At 46.1% G+C, this 20,266-nt stretch overlaps 1 protein-coding gene across 1 annotated transcript in view; it reads right to left on the reverse strand.

Moving 5' to 3' along the window:
• Nucleotides 1-13,054, reverse strand: part of RHPN2 (rhophilin Rho GTPase binding protein 2) — a 64,180-nt gene extending 51,126 nt beyond the window's left edge. The window contains exon 1 of the mRNA XM_066583743.1: nucleotides 12,899-13,054. Coding sequence (XP_066439840.1) covers nucleotides 12,899-12,958 — 60 coding nt within the window. The 5' untranslated portion in view covers nucleotides 12,959-13,054. The remainder of the gene's footprint in view (nucleotides 1-12,898) is intronic.
• Between the last annotated feature and the right edge of the window lie 7,212 nt (nucleotides 13,055-20,266).

Raw genomic sequence — 20,266 nt, forward strand, 5'->3', positions numbered from 1 at the left:
ATCAAAAGTGCTAAAAAGTGTCCGATCCTTAAGGACTGAAACACACTGGTCTTTAAGGGGTTAAAGGAATGTTACATATAATGTATCCAAGTCTATCTATCCATTTATCTAGCTATCCCATATCTATCCATATACCCCATATCTATCTAACCCACATTGCTATATCTATCTCACTTTACTACCTGGCAATCGGATCTTGGCTTTGTCAATCACGGAAAGATTATTAGGAGGCGAAGAAGCTCTCGAAATCTCAGCGGCCCATATAAGCGCTCTGTAGACATTTGTACTTGGTAAACAGTCCAGAACAGTTCAGCTTCCTGTCTTTGAAAGCTCTGAGAAGGTCAGAATCATTAGAGCCAGCGCCTCAGCCTCTTATGTTACAGGTGAACGATTCAGCTCAAAGGACAAGAAAATCCTTGACTGCCAACCCTCAAACAGCATCTCATCATAAAATAACGTATACTCCGAATGGCCACTTTATTAGAGACCCCCATCTAGTGGCGCATTGGACCTCCTTTGACCTTCAGAGCCGTAGCAATTTGTCATGGTGTCCATCCACAGGTATCAGAGTACCCAGGGTGCGCCAAGAACACTTTCCCTGTACCATTACTCTACTTCCACCAGCTTCACAGGAAGGGGTCATCGATTCATGCTGCTTGTGCCAAAGCTAGACCTCCAATCAGCACATTGCAACCGACCTCTGGATTTGTGTGACCAGGCAATGTATTTCCGCTGCTCTGAGATACAATTTTTGCGTTCTTTTGTCTTCTAGAGTCTCGCCTTTGTTTCTCTTACACAACGGCGCTGAAACTGGTCGTCCGTTATAGACCATCCGTACTAAGGAACAGCGAGTTATGCGTTCGTCACGTTAGTTGGAGAACCAGCATATTTGGCTGCAATCTTATTGACTGTGCCGCGACTGTTCTTCAGAATGCTTCTTGACATCCACCTCTGAGCCCTTTCAATGAGGAGTTGTTTCCATCAATAGAATCTCTTTTCGATGGATGTTTTTCCTCAATCGCACCATTTTCTGTGAAGATCTGGCCGTTCACTATAAGTCTATCATCCTTTTCTGTCCAGCAGGCGAAAATGACTATGTCATGTCTGGTAGAGCGGTGAGACACCCAACAAAGTCGCCAGTATATATCTTTCCTCGATTCTAGGATCCTCAGTGCCAATTCTGCCTAGTTCTGCAGCATTACGTGGTATAACGAGGTTACCGCACTTAATGAGTCTGGGAGACCTGGGTGACAACCGGAAGGGAATTGAGAACGGAGGCCAACACATGAGTTGCCATCATCATCCATAGTGAGGTATTACTGGAGCGTCTTTAGGCTGGCGTTACATTACAGCTCCCACTGTACCAATGATGTTACATCAATGAGGTGACAAGTAGTCGCTGACTGTTCTTTGAAGTTGTATTACAGACACAATGAACCATTGGCTAATTAGAGGAGGGTCAGTAAACGTTAAACTAGGTGGGTCATCCGGAGATAAAACGGCCTCTCCTCCCATGTCAATCTCATAGCTATGAACCATCGTTAACACAGGTTGGATACACTGGAAAAGAGCCATTATTTATGCAGCACAAGCAGCCGGATTAACGCTTCCACTAATTATTGCTCTTCCTGAACAAAGGTATCCATACCGTATTAGGGTGGCGTTACACGGGTGCTGTCCAAATGATTTTCGCCCTTGTGCATTCATACCAGCAGTAACTGCTGACTGAAGAGGTGGAACCCTCTAGAGATCTCCTCCGGCTGCCCACCTCCATTCACTGCAAACAGGCAGCCGTTCATAGAAACGGGCCGATAGTCGCTAAAAGGCATCTTCAGTTTTTAGATAAGCTACATATCTATGGCTTCTCGCTCACTTGCCCTGTTGGGTCCCGTGCTCACACACTACAACCGTTGCCCATGATTGCTCTTTTGAGCGCGATGACTCGAAGTCTATTGGCCAGTGTGAAGCCCCCCTCACTCACCATGCTGCTATAGTTTAGCTTTCTCTGCAGTCATGTCTCATACTGTGGGATGTTCTCTTCTTTGTGCTATAGTATGTAATTATATTGCAGTAGAAGAATAAAAAGTTTATGGATGAAGGCTGAGCGTCACAGACTTTTAAAGGCTAATTGGCATCTCTTAGGGAAACTGCTAGGCTATAAAGTATATTAAAAAGAACATTTTCAAAGCGGGACTTGCCATGAAATTCAAAGAGCGGAGTGAAGGGGAGGGGAGTATCTTTAAACTTATTATAGTCTACGTGCAGTACCGCCTTTCACCACCATGGCACTGGTCAATCTTTCCATAGAGGTCAATGCAACAGCCTCTATGGAAAGCCAATGACTTAGAGATCTAATTAGCCTATAAGTAACAATGTCCTTTCTTCACAGTTTTAGTTCCAGTGACATCATACTGTGTGGGACCATTACTGACATATAAATAGTGGGTCTTAACTTGGAGAGGACATTACAAGTGTCCAAATCTACGGGTATGATCACACATTGCAGAGAAAATCCACATTAAAACCTGCGTGTGGATTATAGTGTGGATTTTCACTGTGGAATTCACTCATTACATTGCAAGTAATACATTCTGCAGTGAAAATCATGAATACTGCCCCGGAACCAAGTTCAGTACATAAATACTGCCCCGGAACCAAGTTCAGTACATAAATACTGCCCCGGAACCAAGTTCAGTACATAAATACTGCCCCGGAACCAAGTTCAGTACATAAATACAGCCCCGGAACCAAGTTCAGTACATAAATACAGCCCCGGAACCAAGTTCAGTACATAAATACAGCCCCGGAACCAGGTTCAGTACATAAATACAGCCCCGGAACCAGGTTCAGTACATAAATACAGCCCCGGAACCAGGTTCAGTACATAAATACAGCCCCGGAACCAGGTTCAGTACATAAATACAGCCCCGGAACCAGGTTCAGTACATAAATACAGCCCCGGAACCAGGTTCAGTACATAAATACAGCCCCGGAACCAGGTTCAGTACATAAATACAGCCCCGGAACCAGGTTCAGTACATAAATACAGCCCCGGAACCAGGTTCAGTACATAAATACAGCCCCGGAACCAGGTTCAGTACATAAATACAGCCCCGGAACCAGGTTCAGTACATAAATACAGCCCCGGAACCAGGTTCAGTACATAAATACAGCCCCGGAACCAGGTTCAGTACATAAATACAGCCCCGGAACCAGGTTCAGTACATAAATACAGCCCCGGAACCAGGTTCAGTACATAAATACAGCCCCGGAACCAGGTTCAGTACATAAATACAGCCCCGGAACCAGGTTCAGTACATAAATACAGCCCCGGAACCAGGTTCAGTACATAAATACAGCCCCGGAACCAGGTTCAGTACATAAATACAGCCCCGGAACCAGGTTCAGTACATAAATACAGCCCCGGAACCAGGTTCAGTACATAAATACAGCCCCGGAACCAGGTTCAGTACATAAATACAGCCCCGGAACCAGGTTCAGTACATAAATACAGCCCCGGAACCAGGTTCAGTACATAAATACAGCCCCGGAACCAGGTTCAGTACATAAATACAGCCCCGGAACCAGGTTCAGTACATAAATACAGCCCCGGAACCAGGTTCAGTACATAAATACAGCCCCGGAACCAGGTTCAGTACATAAATACAGCCCCGGAACCAGGTTCAGTACATAAATACAGCCCCGGAACCAGGTTCAGTACATAAATACAGCCCCGGAACCAGGTTCAGTACATAAATACAGCCCCGGAACCAGGTTCAGTACATAAATACAGCCCCGGAACCAGGTTCAGTACATAAATACAGCCCCGGAACCAGGTTCAGTACATAAATACAGCCCCGGAACCAGGTTCAGTACATAAATACAGCCCCGGAACCAGGTTCAGTACATAAATACAGCCCCGGAACCAGGTTCAGTACATAAATACAGCCCCGGAACCAGGTTCAGTACATAAATACAGCCCCGGAACCAGGTTCAGTACATAAATACAGCCCCGGAACCAGGTTCAGTACATAAATACAGCCCCGGAACCAGGTTCAGTACATAAATACAGCCCCGGAACCAGGTTCAGTACATAAATACAGCCCCGGAACCAGGTTCAGTACATAAATACTGCCCCGGAACCAGGTTCAGTACATAAATACTGCCCCGGAACCAGGTTCAGTACATAAATACTGCCCCGGAACCAGGTTCAGTACATAAATACTGCCCCGGAACCAGGTTCAGTACATAAATACTGCCCCGGAACCAGGTTCAGTACATAAATACTGCCCCGGAACCAGGTTCAGTACATAAATACTGCCCCGGAACCAGGTTCAGTACATAAATACTGCCCCGGAACCAGGTTCAGTACATAAATACTGCCCCGGAACCAGGTTCAGTACATAGGTACAGACCCAGAACCAGGTTCAGTACATAGGTACAGACCCAGAACCAAGCTCAGTACATAGGTACAGACCCAGAACCAAGCTCAGTACATACACACAGTCCCAAAACATAAATACAGCATCAGAACCAAGTTCAGCACATAAATACAGCTTCGGAACTAAGCTCATAACAAATACAATAGCACAACTAAGTGATTGTGTTGCAGGACACTGATGGACTGACAGCGGTGCCTCCAAACATCAAAGGGGAGGAGATGGAGCCAAGAGAAGGATGATTCATAGAGCTCCACAAGACGCTGGCACAAAGAGAAAGATCATCTGGGTGGTGGAGGGCATTGCATTCACCTAGTTTGGCCCCCTACAAACTGGTGGCTGGTGCCCTATGCAACTGCAGGACTCGCACATAGCTAAGACCAGTCGTGCTCAACTGCGCATATTCTGAATAAATGAACCCTTCAATCAGAGCTCCGATGTGGTCGGGAGCACATGTGGTGCACATGTTTGCTAACACGGACCGCTTCATTATCCCTCAGCCTGTGAGCAGCACACTGAAGGCTTCAGATCCCCGAGGGACAATAGCTCATTAATGTGTCAGCTCTGCTGTGTGTAATATCCTCATCTAACAACAAGCACAATGTAAATGAGCGGGGTAACACAACACCTCTGTTTACATACTGTCAGATTGGGCTTATTACATTAGCGATGAATGCGGCCGTGCTGGCGGTAAAGAACCATGACTGAATGGAAGCTTTGTCTTGGACTCCCTGTGTTTGATTTATGCAGACAAGCACAAACAGCCCAATAAACACAGCGGAGGCATAAAGTGGCCCTTCTCCCCAGCCTATGGGCCCCAAGTAATTACTGGAGATTCCTTCGGCCATGTGATTTAACAAGGTCACTAAAAACCCATCTATGGGGACATTATTACGGTAGGATAATTCAATTATCAAAGTGTCAGAATTCCTAGGAGCCCAGAACTTATATAATCGCCAACGTCCTAATGTGAACCCATCGACCTGCGCCGGCCAAGTTTTGGCCAATGATCTCAAGGGTCAACCGTCCTTCCTAGTTGTCCTTCTCCGGAATTGTTTCGCAGGCAGGAATCAGCATTTCAGACTAAGACATACATGAAGGCGATGAGCATACGTGTCCCGGGTCATGTGCCTGTGGTTTGGGCAGCATGCGCCAGGTGACAGAATCCCTTTAAATACCCCTGAGAAAGCCCTTTGTTCTGTCTATAAGCCGGGATCTGAATGTTTGCTTGGCAGCACCTGAAAGACACACAGACTCCTGGGAGATAAGGCAGAATGGATTAGACCCATTTCCTTGTGATGAGAAGGTTCAAAAAGAACAATTCAGATGACATTACAAAAACAATGGAGGGAGTGCGACAATAAAATAAGGTTATCTTGTCTGCACCAAGGCTTTTACTGATAACAGGATGGAGCCATGGTCATGGGATTTGTACTCTAAGGCTGGGTTCACACAGAGCGGAATTGTCGCGGTATGTCCGTACAGAAATTCTGCATGGTAATTCCGCACGCGGCTCTTAATCCTGGGATTAGCCAGCAAAGTGGACGAGATTTTGCAACAATCTCACCCACACTCTGCGGCCAAGCCGCGCTGAAATGGAAATGCGGCGCGGAATTCAAAACCGCGGCATGTCATTTCTTTCCCCTTTTCCACGGTGGCCTCTCTCCTCTCTATGGGTAGAAATAGCCGCAGTGGAAGGTCAACGGCGAAGCTGCTCTAAAACCCGCGGCGAAAGGCACTTATCCCACGGAAATCTCACGTTTTTTTTCCGTGTGGTCATTCCGCGAGAGTTCCACGGGATTTCGGACTGATAATCGTTTAAATGAGCGATTATGGGCGACTGTCGGCCTGTATATATACGGCCCCCGATAGGGCACGGGGCGAGAGATGTTGCTCAGTTGTTGCTAGTCGTTCCGTTTCAGTGGGCTAAACCATTTGCAGGTTAAGGCTACATGGCGACGTTTTGCTGTGGTATAAACCGGTGACAACGCAAAGTAATAGAAGTGAATGCAGGGTCACTGCAGCCTGTAAGTTGTCGGGCCTGCAACCCAACAATCGCAAGAAACCCGGCAGGTTTGGATTTCTTTTATCAGGTGGCGGCAACAACTTGCGAGCAGCAAACGACCACATTGTCCTCTATAAGGCTGGGGCTGCACATGGCTGACAGCGGAAAGGTCAAGGATGACGGGAGGCTGCAGGACCATACAGCAAACTTGCATCGTGCGACCCAGACAGGTTGCCATGTAGCCATAGTCCGTATTTACACAGGCGGTTTTCACGCACAATTTCTGTGTGTTGTGAGAAATCACACGTGAAAAGAAACCATTATTTTACATGGGTTTTATTTACAAGGTCGATTTTTTGCTCACCCCGAGACAGAAAAATCAAAGCATGCTCTATTTTGGGGCAATTTTGCACATTATTTTCTATGGAACCAGTGAAAAAAAAATTGCCCGCGCTCACATGCCATGTTATGTGCATGCAGCTGTGATAGCTGTTATTTTCCACTATTGAAACATGCGATGTTCACGCGTGTAAATAATCACATGTGCAGCAATACAATACGTGGTCCGCGCAAAACGCATCACACTCAGAGGAAAAAAATGCATGTTTGCAGGTGTGATATCAGCCCAAGTATCTCAGACCAATATCACACCCGTGTAAATACCGCCTTAGGCTACCTACACACAGGTGAGTGCGATCTTGGGCCGAAAAACGTAGCCCGATATCGTGCTTGCCAACATGCGTTTTCACGCCGATGCGTTACAGTTCTCTGCCAGAAGCGCCTCCCATCACTTCTTTGAAGTAGCGATGCTCCGATGCGGCTTTCAGGTGCGTTAGAGGAATGGCAAGTGTTTCCTATGGGAAACCTCGCCCGCCGTGCGATGTGTTTTATTGCGCCATTGAGTTCAGTAGGGAATGCGTTCCGAGGAACGTGAAAACATAGGAATGCCCCGACTTATGGTACCTTTACACGCACAACTTTCGGAGCATGTATACGGCTCCCGACAAGGTTTTAAGTGAGAAATTGCTTAGCATTCACTAGTCGTTCCCTTTACAGTGAGCTGAACTGAAACGACTACCGAGTGACTTCTCATAAACAGGAATTGCTTAATCTTTGAGCGACTTACTGTTGGTAGCGAATGGAAGCGGGCGGAAGAGATCGGGGGCCGCTGCTCCTCCATTCTCTGCCAGACTATCGCTCCTGTATGAGCAAGGAGTGATGGTCGCTGGAGCAGCTGTTGGGCACTCATGCGCCCGCCAGTTGTACCTTCGGCCTACGATGTAGCAGGGTTATACTGCGAACTTTGGCCAAGTGACCCGTGTCACATGTAGCCGTGATCCTGCAAACAGCGACACGGATACACGTCCTTGTTATTGTACAACCACAGGCCCTCCAGCTGTGCAGAATTCCAACCTCCTCTTGCTGTCAGGACATGTTGAGACTTGTAGTTCTATCGATCCTCAAAAGCTGAAGAGCCAGATAGTCACGTATTTACAGAAGCTGTTTTTGGTTGTAGTTTTTAGGATGCAAATCACAGCAAGAACAGCGGAAAAAATCATATTCGTAAATACACCCTAAAGGACAAATGTTTAAGGGACTTCTTTCACACCTGCGTTAGGGTCAGTTCGGGGTTTCAGTCTTTCTGTTAGAGACCTAACAGAATGGAAACAAACCGAAGCTTTTTTTAAGCCCCATTGAACTCAATGGGGAGAACCATGTATTCATTTTATTCTTTCCTCCAAAAGCGGAGCAGCGAGAGGACCTGAACTGACCTTAACGCAGGTGTGAAAGCAGCCTATTTGGTGCAGTTTTGTTGCATTTTTAACCACTATTTTTGGAATCACACAAGTGCTCAGCTTATTACAGGAGATCAAGTAACTGCAGCTGGAAATGAAAGAGTTAAAGATCATTGTGATCAGTGACCGAGACGAAAAGAAGTGCAGGACTTGACAAAAGTGCAGGACAATACTGTAACCGGAGACTGGTATTTCCAGAAATGTAGGATTCGTATACAAAGGCGAAACACTGAGATACAAGAGTGACGTGCTCGCTGAAATTCATGCTGTTTCTTCTCTCTGTTCCTGTTTCGGCAAGAAGACTTGTGACATTATATATATATCTATGGGTTCATCAGCATTGCTTTGATCCCTGTCTGATGAAGTAAATACCTCGTTTGGCGGTAGGTCGGTGCAACAGCAGCCATACATATACAAAGTTGTGCTGAGAAGGTAATCCCAGTTGATATACACTATTTAAGGAGTTGTACAACAATTTCATGTTATTCTCTATCCACAGGATAGGGAATAACTTGCTGATCGGTAGGGGTCTCATCACTGAGACCCCCGCAGATCTTGAGAATGGGGTCCCGTGTTCCCCATCCTCCTCACTGCACCTTCCGCAGGACTGATTGGAGCCCTGGTCACACAGGTACACTAGCACTCCGTTCACTTTCAATGGGACTGCAGAGACACCCAAGTGGCATTTGCTCTGCCTAATATTCTGTCAGCCCCAGTGAAATGAATGGAGTGTTGATCACGTATGCTCGGCCAGCGCTCCCTTCATGCTCACGTCACTGCTGGGGGAAGGAGCGACCCTCACAGTGAGTGTCAAAATAGGACATGGGAGTCCCATTATGCAGATTGGAGGGGTCTCACCAACCCCCAACACTCAGTGAGCTATAGCTATGCCCTATCCTACCTCTCTATGTGCCCTCCTCAGCTGTTCTTCCAAGTGTCAGTAAACCCCTGTAATGAATTTGGCCGCTTCTTAAGGTCCATTTAGACGCAACGATCATCGTTCAAAATTCGTTTAAGCGATCAGAAGTGATCGATGGTTTTGCTTTTGAAGACGACCGTTTCAACTTAACGATTATTGTTGGAAAATGGCCCAGCGAGCCGCACTATTCCATCCTGTGAAAAGCTGGAAGCCCAGATACAAACCAAATGGACCGCATTATAGTCAATGAGGTCTGTTCGGCCCCGGCACATAATACGCACCTGTTCGGCCCCCCCGACACATAATACGCACCTGTTCGGCCCCCCGGCACATAATACGCACCTGTTCGGCCCCCCGGCACATAATACGCACCTGTTCGGCCCTCCGGCACATAATACGCACCTGTTCGGCCCCCCGGCACATAATACGCACCTGTTCGGCCCCCCGGCACATTATACGCACCTGTTCGGCCCCCCGGCACATTATACGCACCTGTTCGGCCCCCCGGCACATTATACGCACCTGTTCGGCCCCCCGGCACATTATACGCACCTGTTCGGCCCCCCGGCACATTATACGCACCTGTTCGGCCCCCCGGCACATTATACGCACCTGTTCGGCCCCGGCACATTATACGCACCTGTTCGGCCCCCGGCACATTATACGCACCTGTTCGGCCCCTCAGCACATTATACGCACCTGTTCGCCCTCCCGGCACATTATACGCACCTGTTCGCCCTTCCGGCACATTATACGCACCTGTTCGCCCTCCCGGCACATTATACGCACCTGTTCGCCCTCCCGGCACATTATACGCACCTGTTCGCCCTCCCGGCACATTATACGCACCTGTTCGCCCTCCCGGCACATTATACGCACCTGTTCGGCCCCCCGGCACATTATACGCACCTGTTCGGCCCCCCGGCACATTATACGCACCTGTTCGGCCCCATCCGGCCATGGGGTGCGATTTCCCTGCTACCGAAACACAGCAGGAAAACAGAACCCCAAGCGCCGTTGGTGCTTTTACCAACTTCTTACAGCTTTCCCCCAATTATCTGGAAAACCTACGTGGTTGAGGCTACATTTACACGGTTGATATTCGCACGCGAGCTCTGTATGTTGTGAGATGCATGAAAATAGATCCCATAGTTGGCAACGGGTCTATTTACGTGCGCCATTTTTCTCACACAGCTATGCTACAAGACGAAAAGAAAAATCACAGGGCGTCGTATTTTCGCACGAGACTAGAACATGTAGATGTGCGGTCTCCTGCCCGGCAGACAGACAGGGTGTTCGTGTTCTATGCGATGATCTCGGACTCAACTGACTAGTGGGCCTGTAAATAGACTGTCTCTTATGAGTCTGTGCCGCCTGCCCAGTGCCACCTGTTTCCAGGAGTCACCAACTTGACACCCAGAAGCCGTGACGTTGCAAATTAATTTACCACATGCCATAAAGTAATATTATTATTGTCCTCCATTACGGCACGCTCCTACTGGAGATAATTTAGCGGTGATTTACAGTAATTGCAGACATATTTCTCTAATGACGAGCTTCCCCCCTCCCTGCTAATACCCCCCACCCCATGACAGGTGGAAGAAGCTCCCAGCCCTACAGAAAGGCAGCAGAAGAGATAAGAACCCTGTCTTATGAAAGCCGATAGAAGCATGAGTCAGTATACAAGGTGTGACCTAGTCTTAACCCGTCGGCTGCCAAACAGCAACAGGAGGTGCCGAGCGCCTGACGTGAGGGATCAACACGCCAAAAAGCGATAATGACTGACACAGCTACAGATTGTGGAACTACAAGCCCCAGCAGCTTCACAATCGTTATTACCAAATTGTATGTAACTATGTTTTAGTTAGGATTTCCTCTAGATTATTGTCTTTAGTAAACAGACAGAACTGAGAAGTGACAGGCGTGTAGAACTACAAGTCCCAGCCAGGAAGAGTATTATTTTTATTGATGTAAATGAATGCCAAAGGAGTCCTGCATTATATATATATATAAACTTTCTTCTATAAAACTACGACTAAGGCCGGGCTCACACGAGCGTACATTTACCACGTATTACGCGCCGGGCGTAAGTGTGTGTGATACGAGATAATTCACAAATACATTGCCTGACGCTGATTCCATCACATTTGCGTGCACACATTGCGTAGTACGTGAGCTCAAAAAACAATGTTCTACTTTGCCACGAATTACGTGCGAAAGAGACCATTATTCTCTATTAGCGCTTAATCGGCGCCGCCCATACGCGATTACATACGCGGCAATAGGCTGAATCATGCATATGGTCATGTGAGCCCGGCCTAAGACACCTCTCACACAGGACGGAATCCGATGGCTCATGGATTTTGTCAATTGCTGCATATTTTGTTGCACTTTTTACCGCGGACGTGCGCTGTGGAACGTCTGGCATTTTTTTAATACGAACTTTAATTACGGAATTATATATCCTGTATATTAGAAATCCACAACGATTCCGCAAGACGTCCCTAATTCTGTAGCAGAAAGCTTTTCCGCTGTGGAATCTAATCCTGAAGTGAAGACACGCGGATTTTAACAGATGCGGAATTCAAGCCCCATAGGGATAGCATTGTGATGCAGAAATGTCCCTGCGGACTGATCCCGTCCCGTCTGAAGGGTCCCTGAGGTCGCTCCTGGTTTCGCACTCCTTAACCTGAGGTTTCTTACCTAGGAGTGCGACATGTTGTGTAAGTAAAATGAATCGCGGCACGCACAACTGTCACACACGTTTTTTGTGCGCATGAAAATCTGATTTTTTTTCTCAATCACATTTACAGGTGATTTTTTTTGTATTTTTGTCTGCCGTTGGAAAGAATGGGCGACTCTTACACAAGAATCACCCAAAAATAGGACATGCTGCGTTTTTTTTTTGTCTCAGATCACCGGTCCGAGAGAAAAAACCACTCATGTGAATGACATCATCTAAATCAATTGGTCATTTTAACGTGCCAGATCTGAGCAGATCACATGCCCCCGAGGCCGCTGACACAGTAGCGCTTTTTTTAAAAATCTGTACGTCAGATGTTAAAAAAAAAGATGTCTGACACACGGACACATGCGATACAATGAGGCAGCGCACACTACAACTCATCGCATGTCCTATTCTTGTCCGTATCACAGAAGAGAATCGATGTGCCGGCCATCCGCATATCGGACATCACGCAGATCGGTGTCCGAGGCGAGTTGCGCCTGAGTTTCTGGGGCTCAACTTGGACACACAGCAAGTATGTTGGTAGCCTATTGGTCTGGTGGCTTCTGGAAAGCAGTTTATGGCTAATAGTACTATTATTTTACAATCTGATGAAATGTAACACGTATCAGTCATAGACAAAATCCTAAACCACAGAGAGAAGATACACATTACCTTCCTGTATTTATCAACACAAGTAAACTTCTAGGAAGAACTACAAGCCCCAGTATGACAATAGCTGGAAAACATCTTGCTAGTCATCCAGTATATGTATGAAATGATCATCTAAGTAGGTTTTGTAGAACTACAAGCCCCAGCAGGTCATCGTGATAGCAGCTGGGGATTGAGAATATGATTATTATGTATATACGGAAGCAAGCGATGACTTTGCAGCACTACAACCCCCAGCATGCCCTGACAGCTGCTGGCAGCCCATTTCCTACTTGTGATTGTATTCCAGGTCAGCTTGGCTGGCACATCTCTCCGGGTAGATCCATAAGATGTGCCTCTTACCTTTCGGAAGTAGCTCTGCTCGCCCCCCTGGAGGTCCCTTGGCCGCAGAGTGTCAGTCATGTTTGCCGCAGCAGGTGACACCCTGTAATATGTGAATGGAGTTCTCCTGTGTGGATCCGGTGTCGCCTTCTCCTATCTCTGAGCTTCTTGCAGACCTGGCTGACTTTCTCATTGCCAGGGGTGGAGCTTATTCTGGAACCGCCCACCAGAACTCAGGCACGCCCCCTGTTCTGCACTTTGTCCTGCTTTACCTGCAAACAGGAGTCAGAGCGCAGCAGACGATCTACAAGTTCAGCAGGAGATGGGCTGTTATAGATATAGCAGGAGATGGGCTGTTATAGATATAGCAGGAGATGGGCTGTTATAGATATAGCAGGAGATGGGCTGTTATAGATATAGCAGGAGATGGGCTGTTATAGATATAGCAGGAGATGGGCTGTTATAGCAGGAGATGGGCTGTTATAGCAGGAGATGGGCTGTTATAGCTATAGCAGGAGATGGGCTGTTATAGATATAGCAGGAGATGGGCTGTTATAGATATAGCAGGAGATGGGCTGTTATAGATATAGCAGGAGATGGGCTGTTATAGCTATAGCAGGAGATGGGCTGTTATAGCTATAGCAGGAGATGGGCTGTTATAGATATAGCAGGAGATGGGCTGTTATAGATATAGCAGGAGATGGGCTGTTATAGCTATAGCAGGAGATGGGCTGTTATAGATATAGCAGGAGATGGGCTGTTATAGATATAGCAGGAGATGGGCTGTTATAGCTATAGCAGGAGATGGGCTGTTATAGATATAGCAGGAGATGGGCTGTTATAGATATAGCAGGAGATGGGCTGTTATAGCTATAGCAGGAGATGGGCTGTTATAGATATAGCAGGAGATGGGCTGTTATAGATATAGCAGGAGATGGGCTGTTATAGCTATAGCAGGAGATGGGCTGTTATAGATATAGCAGGAGATGGGCTGTTATAGATATAGCAGGAGATGGGCTGTTATAGATATAGCAGGAGATGGGCTGTTATAGATATAGCAGGAGATGGGCTGTTATAGATATAGCAGGAGATGGGCTGTTATAGATATAGCAGGAGATGGGCTGTTATAGATATAGCAGGAGATGGGCTGTTATAGATATAGCAGGAGATGGGCTGTTATAGATATAGCAGGAGATGGGCTGTTATAGATATAATAGGAGATGGGCTGTTATAGATATAGCAGGAGATGGGCTGTTATAGATATAGCAGGAGATGGGCTGTTATAGATATAGCAGGAGATGGGCTGTTATAGATATAGCAGGAGATGGGCTGTTATAGATATAGCAGGAGATGGGCTGTTATAGATATAGCAGGAGATGGGCTGTTATAGATATAGCAGGAGATGGGCTGTTATAGATATAGCAGGAGATGGGCTGTTATAGATATAGCAGGAGATGGGCTGTTATAGATATAGCAGGAGATGGGCTGTTATAGATATAGCAGGAGATGGGCTGTTATAGATATAGCAGGAGATGGGCTGTTATAGATATAGCAGGAGATGGGCTGTTATAGATATAGCAGGAGATGGGCTGTTATAGATATAGCAGGAGATGGGCTGTTATAGATATAGCAGGAGATGGGCTGTTATAGATATAGCAGGAGATGGGCTGTTATAGATATAGCAGGAGATGGGCTGTTATAGATATAGCAGGAGATGGGCTGTTATAGATATAGCAGGAGATGGGCTGTTATAGCTATAGCAGGAGATGGGCTGTTATAGATATAGCAGGAGATGGGCTGTTATAGATATAGCAGGAGATGGGCTGCTATAGATATAGCAGGAGATGGGCTGTTATAGCTATAGCAGGAGATGGGCTGTTATAGATATAGCAGGAGATGGGCTGTTATAGATATAGCAGGAGATGGGCTGTTATAGATATAGCAGGAGATGGGCTGTTATAGATATAATAGGAGATGGGCTGTTATAGATATAGCAGGAGATGGGCTGTTATAGATATAGCAGGAGATGGGCTGTTATAGATATAGCAGGAGATGGGCTGTTATAGATATAGCAGGAGATGGGCTGTTATAGATATAGCAGGAGATGGGCTGTTATAGCTATAGCAGGAGATGGGCTGTTATAGATATAGCAGGAGATGGGCTGTTATAGCTATAGCAGGAGATGGGCTGTTATAGATATAGCAGGAGATGGGCTGTTATAGCTATAGCAGGAGATGGGCTGCTACTACGTGACGGCCGGCAGATACTTGTAACGAAATGTATCATCTCAGCACTGCTCGTACGTGCAGCTCTTGGAGTTAGGATCTGCGTGCTGCGCTGTTCATTCCATTCAAAGAATGAAAACAGAATGCAAGCAGACAGAAAGATTTACGTTTTTTCACAAACTATTGAAATTAAAGGGAAAAAAATGGAAATATTTATTTTTTTCTGTTCCAAAAATGGGAGATACAGAAAGCCCCAACGCCTGTGTGAACAGAGCCTGATTACAATGCCCGTACATACAAACGATGCTGAGATGATACATTTTCCTCTGACTTCCACTGTTACCCTGTTTCCTTGAAAATAAGACATAGCATGATTTTCCAGAATTTTGGGGGATGCAAAATGATTTTTCAGGCTTTTTGAGGATGCTAGAAATATAAGCCCTACTCCAAAATTAAGCCCTGCTAAAAGTTAATTTAAAAAGTCAATTTAAATAGTGTCCGGGCAGCTATACATGTAAAAAAGTTAAACCTTTTTGAACAAAAATTAATATAAGACACCGTCTTATTTTTGGGGAAACACGGTATATACGGATCTGAGGCTTGACGAAGTAAGCATCCTGAGACCATTCATATGTTGGGTTGCTTTACATTCGGGGGGGGGGGGGGGGGTCGTTCAAGAACATGACCATGAATGAAGAACGGGATCTAATCATCCTCCAAGAGCGACTTCTCCCAACCATCCAGGAGGTATCTGGCGATGAACAATGCTTTTTCCGGTATTATGGAGCACAAGGCAAAAGTAATAAGGAAGTGGCTCTGAGAGCAAAACATTGACATTTTGGGTCCGCGGCCAAGAAACTCCTCAGATCTGAATCCCACTGAGCCATGTGGTCAATCCTCAAAAGGACTAGTGAACAAACACAGAAATTGTGATAAACTCCAAGAACTGATCACTCAGCATTTGGCCCAGAAGCCGATATCCAGCAGGTCAGGGCGAATTGAAGTAGTCTTGAAAAAAGGGGCAACACTGTAAATATTGGGTCTACGCCTAAACTTGATGAATTGGTCAATAGAAGTTTAAAAACTTATAAAATGCTTATAAATGTACTTCAATAACCATACAAATATCTGACTTAGAGCTCATTCACACGACCGTGATTTCGGCACGTATTACGGGCGCATGACACATGGTGAATGGAGTCATTGATCCATTCACATTAGCGTATAAACACTGCGTGTCGATACGCATGAGACACAGATCTTGGCATTCACTATTTCTCTGCGTACCACGCAGCGCGATTCCTATCCTTCATTCCATTGTGTATGGGCGACAATTCATAATAACCGCACTATGAAACGGAGCGGGGAGTTACACTGTGCATGACCGTATACGTGATATTCACGGTCATTCGCAGTACATTCGCTACCACACACGGTCTCTGCCGTCTCTCTGCTGGCAGAGTCGGCATCACACGGACCAGTAAAACTCACAGCATTTTAAACAGGGTTCATTCCTGGGTATTGCTGTGTATTACAGCATGACAGCGTACCGCATGCGCAATGTGACAATTTTTTTTTCTTTTTTAAAATTCCCTGCTGTGTCTCAGTAGCGTTGCGTATGCAATGCCGCACACACGCAATGTACTGAGTATATACAGCATGGCATACGCAACCCGTAGAGAATAGGGCGGTACGTGCGTAAAACGCGGTAAAATAGAATATGCTGCGTACTTTTTTATGAGCGTAATTTACACAAGAAATATACGCCAGTGTGAATGAATCAATGAACATCAATGTACTTCCATTGACTCCATTCAGCACTTATTACGCGTGTGTACATTGCAAGCGTAATACGCAATGACATTACGCTCGTGTGAGCCCGGCCTACGGGCCACTCGCACCAACCATGACATTGATCCCAGTTTAGGTAAACTGCTATCAGCTGTTGAGCTTAGTCTAAGCAAAATGCGTTGCACCGGCAGGGGATTAAACTGATCCGGGATTTGAAGCCCGATCTGGGGCTAAACTGCATTGGCGCAATGTTTTTCTACTTGATCGGGGATCACCTTTCGTTGAACACCGATCAAAATGTTGGTGCAACTGGTCCTAAAAGATCTAAAAAAAACAAAGCATACTTTGTGAAGATCAAAAATTTGTGCCAGTCTCAAAACTTTAGCAACGACAGTATTGTAGGGAGTGAAAGATCCTCATCAAATCCATATATGAGTAATGCTGTCAGGAAATAGTTAATCGCAGCATGAAAACATGAAAAACATACATTTTTGGATCTCAATTCTTATCTAAATAATCACAGAAGGCTGAAAACCCCCTGAAGTTCTAGAGTATAAAATACGAGCCGCGGATCATCTTACAAATTCCCCATAACTTTGAAAACCAAAGTAGTCCCTCATATATCCAGTATAGAGAGCAGCCGGCGCCCAACTATGCAGGAAGGTCCTGTCCAATGATGAACAGGAGCGCCGGGGCAGGAGAAGATGCGCTGCTCTTGGAGAAGTAAAGGATGCAGCCTGCACCACTGGCAGCATTATTTTGTTAACCCATTAGTGTGTCATTGTCCCGTACCCCAAGTATTAGTGTCATTGTCCTGTACCCCAAGTGTCAGTGTGTCATTGTCCTGTACCCCAAGTGTCAGTGTGTCATTGTGCCGTACCCCAAGTGTCAGTGTGTCATTATCCTGTACCCCAAGTGTCAGTGTATCATTGTCCTGTACCCCAAGTATCAGTGTGTCATTGACCTGTACCCCAAGTATCAGTGTGTCATTGTCCTGTACCCCAAGTATTAGTGTATCATTGTCCTGTACCCCAAGTATCAGTGTGTCATTGTCCTGTACCCCAAGTATTAGTGTGTCATTGTCCTGTACCCCAAGTATCAGTGTGTCATTGCGCCGTACCCCAAGTATTAGTGTGTCATTGTCCTGTACCCCAAGTGTCAGTGCGTCATTGCGCTGTACCCCAAGTGTCAGTGTGTCATTGTGCATTACCCCAGTGTGTCATTGCGCCGTACCCCAAGTATTAGTGTGTCATTGCGCCGTACCCCAAGTATCAGTGTGTCATTGTGCATTACCCCAAGTGTCAGCGTGTCATTGTCCTGTACCCCAAGTATCAGTGTGTCATTGTGCATTACCCCAAGTGTCAGTGTGTCATTGTGCCGTACCCCAAGTGTCAGTGTGTCATTGTGCCGTACCCCAAGTATCAGCGTGTCATTGCTCTGTGCCCCAAGTGTCAGTGTGTCATTGTGCCGTACCCCAAGTATTAGTGTGTCATTGCTCTGTACCCCAAGTGTCAGTGTGTCATTGTGCCGTACCCCAAGTATCAGCGTGTCATTGCTCTGTGCCCCAAGTGTCAGTGTGTCATTGTGCCGTACCCCAAGTATCAGTGTGTCATTGCTCTGTGCTCCAAGTGTCAGTGTGTCATTGTGCCGTACCCCAAGTATCAGTGTGTCATTGCTCTGTACCCCAAGTGTCAGTGTGTCATTGTCCTGTGCCCCAAGTGTCAGTGTGTCATTGTGCCGTACCCCAAGTATCAGTGTGTCATTGCTCTGTACCCCAAGTATCAGTGTGTCATTGTGCCGTACCCCAAGTATCAGTGTGTCATTGCTCTGTACCCCAAGTATCAGTGTGTCATTGTGCCGTACCCCAAGTATCAGTGTGTCATTGCTCTTTGCCCTAAGCATCATAAGTCTCAGTGTTTGATTGTCCAGTAGGTGTGGTGATCACTGCTGCCAAAGGGTGTTCCCTGGCAATAAACAGTAATGTGGACTGAGACATCACCCATCATCATGCCTGAGTAACGACCCAAACAGAGCTCAAAACAGCTGTGATCTCACGGATGGTGTAATGCAGTCAGCAATACACTTCACATTTCTGATCCTACTACATTATAAGTATGTGATCCCTATAGGGGGGCATTCACATGAGCGACTCGCATGGCACACGGACACTCCAGTAGGGAGACCTCACCTCTGCATGTTCTATTCTTGTGCCAGACTCAGACTAAAACAGAACATGCTGTGATTTTTCCATCTTGCAGTGTCGCTGTAAGAGAAAAAGCGCTAAATGTAAATACACCCATTGTAAATAATGGGCTGTATTCTCATCTCACAATGCACAAGACACGCACGATTTCCTCACTTGTGTGAATGCAACCCAACTAAAGGCCCTTTTACACGGGAGGACAGTCGGCTAAACAACCGCACGAGCGCTGACGTCACCGCTGAGGTCATTAGCATCGTTCAGAGTGTTTACGCAGGCTGAGTTTGACAATGGATGGCGGGCTTCTTGCTCAGCACATCAGCTTCTCTGTGAAGTGCTGAGCGGGGAGCGTTTACACGGAACGAGAAGTCAGCGATCCACCGATAGTTATTATGCTGACTGTGAGTCAGTGATAACGACTTACGATTACGAACTAATAGTGAGTGATTTTTTTTTGCATTTACACTGAATGATTATCGCTCAAATCTGTTTGTCTGAATGAATTTTGAGCAATGATCGTTACGTGTAAATAGCCCATAAGGCTGGTTTAGGGCTGTGTTTCCACGGGGCGTTTGTACGGTCTTTATGATGTGCATGTTAGTCAAAAACACTGCTGAAAACTACGTGCATTCTGCATTTCAGTTTTCAGCCGATCAACTTCCATACATGAAATGCATGAGATTCACCTGCAGCAAACCGCATCTTACACAGACATCATCTGCGGGTCAAACAATAAATCTGAAACATGACTTTTATTCAGTTTCATCAAAAATCAATCTTCAAAAGAAGCTAAAGATGGAAAGGGAAAAATAATATCATTAATAATAAAATTCCTATTATCACCTTGTAGATCACGAAGCATTCGCCCTAAGCCGAGCCCAAACAGGAACCAAGCCCTGGAAGCACCTAACTGACCCTAATGGAAAAGCCAGAGCCAGAACACCAAAGAGGATTGATGAAAACCACACAAAATGCATCGTTTATGATGTACTGTTCAGAGACAAAACAAACGTCATCTGAGTAACAACCGTGAGATGCCACGATGTTCCGTCATATATTGATCAGACGCAAGGTGAGAAAACAAACAGGTGTGACGCCTAAGTGATTGATGAAAGATCTGCGAGTTCCCTCATATATGAATCAGATGCGAGGTAAGTAATCCGACAGACATTA

Source organism: Eleutherodactylus coqui, chromosome 11, assembly GCF_035609145.1.
Source record: "Eleutherodactylus coqui strain aEleCoq1 chromosome 11, aEleCoq1.hap1, whole genome shotgun sequence".
In the NCBI taxonomy this organism is placed as follows: Eukaryota; Metazoa; Chordata; class Amphibia; order Anura; family Eleutherodactylidae; genus Eleutherodactylus; species Eleutherodactylus coqui.